We start from the raw sequence: 9,839 nt of genomic DNA, 5'->3' as shown, positions 1-9,839 counted from the left end.
TTTTTTTTTTTTTTTTTTTTTTTTTTTTGAAATGGAGTCTCACTCTTGCCCAGCTGGAGTGCAGTGGCATGATGTTGGCTCACTGCAACCTCCACCTCCCAAATTCAAGCAATTCTCCTGCCTCAGCCTCCTGAATAGCTGGGATTACAGGCGCCTGCCACCACACCCAGCTAATTTTTATATTTTTAGTAGAGACGAGGGTTCATCATGTTGCTCAGGCTGGTGTTGAACTCCTGACCTTGTGATCTGCCCGCCTCAGCCTCCCAAAGTGCTGGGAATACAGGTGTGAGCCACCGTGCCTGGCCACCAGAGGTTCTTAATTGGGGGAGCTCAGTGGAATTATCTAAGGAGCTTTTTCAAAATGCCTTTCCCGAGGCTCTATCACAGACCTATGGAATTAGTCCTCCGCATGTACATTTTGAAAAATCTTCTCAGATCAGGACAGTTGCTTTAAGACAGTCTTTTCTGATAGCTGAACATTTTGTTTTCCCCTAAGATCTTTGCATCATGGTTCATCTAAGTTTGATTGAACTGCTTTATTTTTCTATTTGCATGATGGTGGATTAAAGGAGGGAAACTGGGGGATGCAGAGGAGTCTTGTAGCCCTGAGGGACTTACTAAGATAAGAGTTATTGAGGCTCTATTTATTCTTGCAAAGCTCAGGCTTCATTTCTGGCCTGTCTCTGTAAGCCAATGTCTTGCACTTACTGTCTAGTCACAGAACCCTGGGGTGTTATCTGGGACAGCCTGGTAGCTGAGAGGTCCCTGGGTGTGGTGATGATGGAGCAGGAAGCATTTGCCCTTCTTGAGTGTCTCTCTTCCCCCAGCGCTTCAGCATGGAAGGCATCTCCAACATTCTGCAGAGTGGCATCCGCCAGACCTTTGGCTCCTCAGGAAGTGACAAACAGGTACGCGCAGTCTCCCTGCTCCAAGCTCTCCTCCTAGATCCCGGCAGCTTGGCCTCCCCAACAACGCAGGGGGACAGTGACTCGCCAGAATTATCCCAGCATTTATTTAGGGGGTTGGGGTCCTAACACTTTCTTCTCCTCTTAAGGAAGAACAGAGAGTATTTATTTAAAAGGTGAACCTTTTTTTTTTGTAGCTCTAGTGTTCTAGGACATGGGCAAGACTTAAAATTCAACACTCCTTGTAGGTCTAAGAATTAAGTTGTTTTAAGGATGAAATGCATTAAAAGGGAATCCACTTGATGATAGATCCCATCCCAGAGTTTAATTAACTTTCCATCACACTGGATTACCCGCCAAGCCATTCCCACTAAGACTGCCTCTGCAGCTGCCCAGCTCTGGTTGTAACCGATGCTGTGGCTTTTTGTTGGCTCAGTAATTTCCTTGTGATGTAGCTTGCATTTCTGGTTATTAAGACAGCATTCACAACTTTTGTCAAGTGGCTGCTATGTGCTAAGCTCTGTTGTTAGGCACACAGGTGCAAAGGTGAAAAGTCCCTGCCCTTATGGAGTGTATAATCTAATAGACATGGCTGGCACGTGAACAGAAAGTATGAGATGGTGGAATGAGTGCACGTGAAAGTGTATATGTTTTAAACATATCTGTAGCTGAATTCTAAGTGCTAGAATTCTAGAACTCTAGAACTCTAGAGATTCTAGAGAATGGGAAGAGATTTTAGAAGCATCGAACCCAGTCCTCTTGTTTTATGGCAGTGAGAACTATGGCCCGGAGATCCAAGGCATTTTTCCAAAGCCACACACACTGCCAGTGGCAGAGCCAAGACTAAAATGCGAGCTTCTGGCCGGGCACAGTGGCTCGCACCTGTAATCCCAGCACTTTGGGAGGCCGAGGCAGGTGGATTACCTGAGGTCAGGAGTTTGAGACCAACCTGGCCAACATGGTGAAACTCTACTAAAAATACAAAAACTAGCCAGGCGTGGTGGCGGGCACCTGTAATTAATCTTCTGAGGCAGAAGAATACTTTAAACCTGGGAGGTAGAGGTTGCAGTGAGCCGAGATCACGCCACTGCACTCCAGCCTGGGTGACAGAGCGAGACTGTCTCAAAAAAAAAAAAAAAAAAAAAAAAAAAAAATTGAGCTTCTTATCTTTGGTCTAGAGCTCTGGCACTCACCACCTCAGGCTTCCTTGAGGCTCCTTTGACAGCCCACTAGGCCCTGATGCTGGTTTTGTTGTAGGAGCACCTGACATCCAGCAGAGGGAGCAAATCTGACATCGGAGACCCTGGGCGGGGTTGAGGTTCTCTTGTATATCTTTTTTGACAAAAGAGAAAGAATTCCTTCTCAAATTGCTCTGCAAAGAATAAGAAAATATAATCCCCTTGGAGATATTCTCTGCTCTCAGTCTGAAGGAGAAAAAGCTCCCCAGGATTCCTAAATAACAGAGAAGTCTGTAGTGCAGGAAGAATCTAGAAGTTGGAATGGAGAGAAGTTTTCCTGGCTAAATGTAGGAAAGTCTTGCTTTTAAAGAGACATCCCCTAAAGATGGGGAAGAAGTTCTGAAACAGTGACGTGCCAGTGACCATGAATGTTTCAGAGAAGGTCAGACTTGCAGAGTGTGTGTCTTAGAGAAAGGCTAAGTTTCAACCCAGAGGAAGCATGTCTTCTGTCTCAAGCCCCCTGCGTGCCGTTTGTCTTGCAGTATCTGAACACAGTCATTCCTTACGAGAAGAAAGCCTCTCCTCCCTCAGTGGAAGACCTGCAGATGCTGACAAACAGTGAGTTCCTCTTGTTCTCAGCCCGGTCAGCGGCTCCTTTTTCTCCCTTCCTGCCTCTACGTTGTACCTCCGGTGCCGCAGCCCCGAGACTCCTCAAAGTAGGTTTAGATGGGCCAAAATACCCTCCAAATTACTGCGTCACATCCTCCTGCACAGTGTACAATTAAAACACTCTGCACTGATAACCAGAGCTGTCTTTTCTTTCCCCTGGTTCCCATAAGGGAAGAGACCGGGGGAAAGAAAAAGAGCTGTGAAAGAGATTGGGGTGCTGGTGCAGGGGACTTTTTTGTTTTCCCCCGCAGTTCTCAAGGCTTGGCATCCTCTGTCTCCCTGTTTTCTCTCTCCCTGCAACTTGAGGTTGCCTGGTCGGCACTTGTGCCCCTTGAAGCAGGGCGCCCAGTCTGTGGGTCTGGCTGTAATTTTAATGAGAAGCGAGGTTTCTTGGATGGGGTAAGGCTGACTGGAAAAAATAGAGTCTAGCTTTCCTTCCAGGAAGTGACTGCCTCCTCTCCTCCACTTTGCTCTATTGTCAAATATTAATAACCATTCTGAGCTATGAGGGGAAACAGTGTGTAACAAAGAGCCTTTTGTAGACAGTAACTGTTTATATACATCAGACAGTAGGACCCGCAAAGGGCTGGGGGGCACATGGTGTTAGCCATCAGTGTCAGCTTGGCCCTTTTAGGAAGAGAAAAGTCCTAGGCTGAGATGTGGTGAGAGGCCCAGAGGGTCACGAGGGAAATTCCATTTCCCTGGCAACTGTGCACTGCAGAGAGTGACAGCTAACGAGGCCCCGCCCACTGCAGCGTGTTCTGGAGGGACGGGGCCAGTGTGGGGCTACTGGATACCCCCGGGAAGGGAAGTTGAGCTTCTGTTCAGCTGAGGAGGATGGATATCTGCTGGGCCCTGCTGCTGAAGGTGACCAAACGTTTCTTTTTTTTTTTTTTTTTATCGATTTGGAGGACCAAAGCAGGAGGTTCTGGCAAACAGAAATCCTGCCTCCATCAACAGACACTGTGTCCTTGAGAATCAGGAATTTAAAAATCAAAGTACAGTGGCTTGTCCTTAACTCACTGTAAGCTCCTTTATTTGCATAAATATGCGCTTTTTTTTTTTAAGGGAGAAAACAGAGATGAACTGACGTTTATAGGTGTTCGTGTTTTCACACAAGTTACATTTGGAAAGTAATTTGGACAAATTATGAAAGTTGATATATGTAAAGTATTCTATCATAGCTCAAAAAAATAAATAGCTATTAATTTATTGCAGGTACCCATTCAGGAATTCAGTGTGAAATCTTTTCATTTTAATTAAGAAACAGACTTTTTTCTATTTTGAGTGGTTTTGTTTACATTTTTTAAGTTCATTTAAAAAAATTATAGCTAGAGTGTATCCATCGTTTAGACTACTTTGGAAATATGGAAAAGCAAACAAAGAAAAATAAATAACTCATTGTCCACTCCACTATGGTTACTATTTTGGTGCTTTTCAGCCATAATATTTTGTATCTTTTCTACATAGTAGAGATTATACTGACTATAAAATTTTGTGTCATGATTTTAGTCACATTAGTTAACACTTTGTTAATGTTCTTTTTATGGCTGTCTCTTCTATCTATGTTCCAACATTTTATTGCTTTTAGAAGCAAAACTGCCATCTTTTCTGAATACCAATTCTCCTATAGGTTATGAAGCCTTTCTTTTGTGACAGATCGTCATATGAATTTGTGAACAATGCCTCTTCTCTCTTCTACTCTTTGAACTAAGTACATAGACCAAAGACCAGCTCCTGCGACTAGACAATCCTTGTAAATTTTAGATTTTGGAGATTAATTTAGATACGTATCGCCAAGTGCAATTATTGTATTTTTACGTGGTCTTTGTGGTGTGACATTTAGTCTGCTTATGCTCAGTTGCAAAGTATTCTTGACAACTAAGTTGAAATGAAAGCATGTCTAAAAATGCAGAAAAAACTAAAACAGGCCAGGTATGGTGGCTCACGCCTGTAATCCCAGCACTTTGGGAGGCCGAGGCAGGTGGATCACCTGAGGTCAGGAGTTCGAGACCAGCCTGGCTAACACGGTGAAACCCCGTCTCTACTAAAAATACAAAAAATTAGCCAGATGTGGTGGCACACGCCTGTAACCCCAGCTACTCGGGAGGCTGAGGCAGGAGAATCGCTTGAAGCCAGGAGGCGGAGGTTGCAGTGAGCCGAGATCATGCCATTGTACCCCAGCCTGGATGACAAGAGTGAAACTCCATCTAAAAAAAAAAAAAAAAAAAAAAAACCCAGAAGAAACCAGGACCTCCTAGAATCCACTTACGCTGACATGAATACATGTCTAAAGATACAGAAGATATAAAACAGAAACAAACCAACCCCTCAATGGCCTCAGGTTGAGTCTCTTTTTCTGGACCTGGCCACTGACTCATACCATCATTGGACTTTCTTCCTCACTCACTCCTAATTCTTGGATTCAAGTTTCATTACCCTGTCTTGAAACTAGGCAAGGTAATCAATGGAGGACAAGGATATCGAAATGAAGTGGGAATCCCACTGTTACAGCCTCCTCCTGACCCTAGCTATCAGTTCCAGCTGATCTTTAGTGTTTTCTCGGCTTACAAAAGTAATACATGCTCATTGAGAAAAGCCAGACCCTACAGAAACGCAGCATAGAAAAGATCACCTGCTATGGTCTTACACTCAGAGATAACCACTTAACAGTTTCACATATTATTATTCTAGATTTTTTCTATGAACATTAGAATTTAATTATAAAGTTAATACATGTTCTGTATCCTTCTTTCTTCACTGATAACTATGTCTTGTACATATAGCTCTCTCTTATTCTTCTTTCCTTCTTCTTCTTCTTTTTTTTTTTTTTTTTTAGAGATAAAGTCTTGCTATGTTGTCCAGGCTGGTCTTTTTCTTGTTTTTGTGACAGAGTCTCACTCTGTTGCCCAGGTTGGAGTGCAGTGGCATGATCACAGGTCACTTTGGGAGGCCAAGGGGGGAGGATTGCTTGAGCCCAGGAGTTCAAGACCAGCCTGAGCAACATGGCAAGACCTCATCTTTACTTAAAAAAAAAAAAATTAGCTGGGCATGGTGACACATGCCTGTAAGTCTCAGCTACTTGGGAGGCTGAGGTGGAAGGATTACTTGAGCCCAGGAGTTTGAGGCTATAGTGAGCTGAGAACACGCCACTGCACTTCAGCGTGTGTGACAGGGCGAGATCCTGTCTCAAAAAGAAAAAAGAAAAGAAAGTCACCAATAGATCTACTACCTAGAGACAAACACTGTGATTCTTGCTGTGTTCTCCTCTATCACCATGTGCAGTTTTGTTACAGGAGTATATTGCACGATGCCTCTCAAGTAGTTTGGACCACAGGCATGTGCCACCACACCCAGCTATTTTTCTTCTTTTTAAATTAGAAATGAGGTTCTGCCATGTTGTCCGAGCTGGTCTTGAACTCCTGGGCTCAAGGTCTGGGTTACGACTGAACCTAAATCTGTCACCCAGGTAGCAAACATAGTACCGAATAGGTAATTTTTTAGCCCTTGCCCCTGAAATGCTGACCGTTGATAGAGGCTTCTAGACTTTTGCTCAATAGTCAATAAATGTCTGGTTCCTTTGAATCATTAGTCTCTCACTCTGGGCTGGTAGGTCATGTGGCCCCAGAAGTGAGCCTCATGACCAGGCTAAGATGGTATCTTAGCTCCTCTCTTTCTCCTTTCCTAGTTCTCTTTGCCATGAAGGAGGATAATGAGAAGGTGCCTACTTTGCTAACGGACTACATTTTAAAAGGTAAGAGCAAGCCGGGCGCGGTGGCTCAAGCCTGTAATCCCAGCACTTTGGGAGGCTGAGACGGGCGGATCTTGAGGTCAGGAGATCCAGACCATCCTGGCTAACACGGTGAAACTCCGTCTCTACTAAAAAATACAAAAAACTAGCCAGGTGAGGTGGAGGGCGCCTGTAGTCCCAGCTACTCAGGAGGCTGAGGCAGGAGAATGGTGTGAACCCGGGAGGCGGAGCTTGCAGTGAGCTGAGATCCGGCCACTGCAGAGCGAGACTCCGTCTCAAAAAAAAAAAAAAAAAAGGTAAGAGCAGCCCCAGGCCTCCTGGAGCAGAAGGGGTGGTTCTCTGGAGCTCCTGCTCCAGTTAGGGAACCTTTCCAGCTTGTCCACTCCAGACCAGACCAGGCAGGGGCCAGGGAAATCAGGGACAATTGTGAGGCTTTGTAGTAATAGGTTTTGCCTTTGGGTGTTGCCAGGAGGCCGCAGGAGGAGATTCCATCACCCCCGAGTCACCAGAGTGACTTTCCTTGGAGCAAGAAACCAACAAAGGACTTATTGTGAAAATTCTGCAGAGTTTGAGCTACTTAGTATTTAGTTGGGAAAAACAAACCCGATGATAATTTAATACTTTTCAAGCACTTGAAAGGAAGCTGGAGACATAATTGACTATATCCTTACATAACTTTTTAACCTTTTCTTATGGAAACTGGTTGTACATACAAGAGCAGAGTAGAGGGAATGGCATAATACACTCTCAGGTACTGATTAGCCAGCCTCAACAGTTATTAAGTCCCGACCAGGCTTATTTCATTTACGCCTCTACCCAACTTCTCCCCTCCCATGTTATTTTAAAGCAAATCTCTGTCATAGTTTTTCATTCATAACTATTTCAGTATGCATTTCTAAAACATAGGAACTCTTGAGGAAAACATAGCCCCAATATCATTTCACAACTAAAAAAAATTAAGAGTGTCGTTTTTTTTTTTTTGAGACAGAGTCTTGCTGTGTTACCCAGGCTGGAGTGCAATGGCGAGATCTCAGCTCACTGCAACCTCCACCTCCTTGGTTAAAGCAGTTCTCCTGCCTCAGCCTCCTAAGTAGCTGGGATTACAGGTGCCCGCCACCATGCTCAGCTAATTTTTGTATTTTTAGTAGAGATGGGATTTCACCATGTTGGCCAGGCTGGTCTCAAACTCCTAACCTGAGGTGATCCACTCGCCTTGGCCTCCCAAAGTGGGATTACAGGCATGAGCCACTGTGCCCAGCCTAGAGTTTCTTAGTACTGACTATCCAATCAGCATTCACTGTTTTCCCATAAAGTATTTTCAGTTCATTTGTTTGAATCAGGGGCCAATAGAGATCAGTATGTTACAATTAGATAATAATATGTCTCTTACATCTCTTTGATATATAGAGGTTCCGTTTCCTTTCTCTCTTCCATTTCTTGAAATGCGTTTGTTGGAGAAACTAGGTTGTTTTTGCCATAGATTTTCCTCATTGTGGATTTTTGCTAATTTCATCCTCATGGTATAATTCAATATGTTCTCCTGTCTTCTTTATTGCCTGTGAACTGATAGAACTGGAAGCCTGATCAGATTCAGCTTCAGATTTTTTGATAAGCACTACATTATAAGTGGTTATAGGTTTCCAGACTTCCATGGGGTGACGTACATTGTCTGACTGTCTTTCCTTTTGTGATGTTAATAGCCATTGAGGATTGCTCACTGTCTAGATCCTTTATTTTATTGTTTTTTGTCCTGCATGCACACAAAACTACGTCCAGTTGCAGAGGGACCATATTTGTGGGACCTAGAGTTAAGAAACCCTGAACTATACTGTTTCTATAAGGATCAGAAGGACTAATCTTCCATTTCAGCAGGAGGAACTTAGAGTAAACATTAAAAATAACTTGTTCAGCCTGGGCAACATGGTGAAACCTCGTCTCAATTACAAAAAAAAAAATCAGCCAGGTGTGGTGGTGTGTGCCTGTAGTCCCAACTACTCAGGAGGCTGAGGTGAGAGGATCACTTGAACCCAGGAGTGAGAGACTGCAGTGGGGGCTGTGATCACACCACTGCACTCCAGCCTGGGTGACACAGCAAGACCCTGTCTCAAAAAAAAAAAAAAAACACCACACATAAAAAGGATTTGTGACTCAAAGATTTTAAAAGAGCAGCATATTTCTCAAAGGAGGTTCTCAAAGGAAGATTATAGAAACAGGTTATATAAATTTGGTAGTCTGAGGACTAGACTTTACCCCTCATGACCCACTGAAATGTCAATGAATTTGTACAAGTAATTAATATTTACTAAGCACTTGCCACATGCCTCTCAACAACCCTGTGGGTTAGGCGCAGGTACATTCTATTGTATTGATGAAGAAACAAGCGTGGAAAGGTGAAGGTGAAGTTAATTTCCCTAAGGTAATGTAGTTAGTAATGGTCGGATCCAGGATTTGAACTCAGGCCCCGGAGACTACACGCTTAGTTATTACAGCCAGCAACCACCTGCCATTGTCTTTCCTTTATTCTAAGCTCTAAACGGGGCTGTTACCACTCAGGAGCTGGTGTGACTGCTCTCAGCTAGGGCTATCCTGGGCTCGGAGGGCCTGGCCTACAACTGTGTTCTGACTGCTCTCCGCTCCTCTCTTCTCGTTCCAGTGCTCTGCCCGACCTAACCTTGCCCTTTGGAGCAGCCTCGCTGCAGGAGGTCACTGAACAAGAGTCATTCCATCACAGGGACTGCATGACACCACGTAACCTCCGGCGTGTATTTAAACGTGTATAGCTTAACCCGGATTAAACATGAGCAAGCGCGCGGGGTCCTTTGCTGTTGGCTTCTAGTGCTAGTAACCATTGGATGCATGATGGGGCAGGGCCGGTGATGGTGCCTCCTCTTGCCGGTGTCGGGAGAGGGGAAGGCAGCCGCTTTCACTGCTCATTATGTAGTTTGGCTCCAGCCCTCAAAAACAGCTTATACTCTAAGACTAATTTTGAAATAAAACCTTCATTTAATTAATATTCTTCATGTGCTTTGGAGTGTGGTGTTCATTAGCCCTCTGTTCCGGACGCTAGAGACGGGCTGTATAGCATTCTTCACACGCCGGCCTGTGGCCCGTGGCAGCCAGTGCTGTGTTTAGGGACTGGGCGCATGCCCTGTTGTGGGTGGTGGTGGGATCATGGGACACAGTGGGGCTGCATATGGTATAGGCAGAAGGAGACCCTCCGCAACCTCCGTTTTTGCTGCTCAGCCACAGTCCAGGGAGCTGCACCAGGGGCTGCAGAAAGGAGCGGGTCAGAGGGGGTGTGAGACCGGGGTGAGAGTGTGCAATTAGCAGATAGAA

At 44.7% G+C, this 9,839-nt stretch overlaps 1 protein-coding gene across 3 annotated transcripts in view; it reads left to right on the top strand.

Annotated features, from left to right (window-relative positions):
• FEZ1 (fasciculation and elongation protein zeta 1) overlaps nt 1-9,516 on the top strand; it is a 54,228-nt gene extending 44,712 nt beyond the window's left edge. For 2 of the 3 annotated variants that reach the window (XM_017892299.1, XM_017892300.1), the window contains exons 7-10: nt 828-908; nt 2,626-2,701; nt 6,441-6,506; nt 9,157-9,516. In XM_017892299.1, the coding sequence (XP_017747788.1) occupies nt 828-908; nt 2,626-2,701; nt 6,441-6,506; nt 9,157-9,173 (240 nt within the window). In that variant the 3' untranslated portion in view covers nt 9,174-9,516. The remainder of the gene's footprint in view (nt 1-827; nt 909-2,625; nt 2,702-6,440; nt 6,507-9,156) is intronic. The other variant, XM_017892301.1, reaches the window with a different exon arrangement.
• Nucleotides 9,517-9,839: the final 323 nt, after the last annotated feature.

The sequence above is a fragment of the Rhinopithecus bieti genome, unplaced genomic scaffold (genome assembly GCF_001698545.2).
Source record: "Rhinopithecus bieti isolate Rb0 unplaced genomic scaffold, ASM169854v2 scaffold_20150, whole genome shotgun sequence".
Lineage (NCBI taxonomy): Eukaryota > Metazoa > Chordata > Mammalia > Primates > Cercopithecidae > Rhinopithecus > Rhinopithecus bieti.
This window is presented reverse-complemented; position numbering and strand designations above follow the sequence as displayed.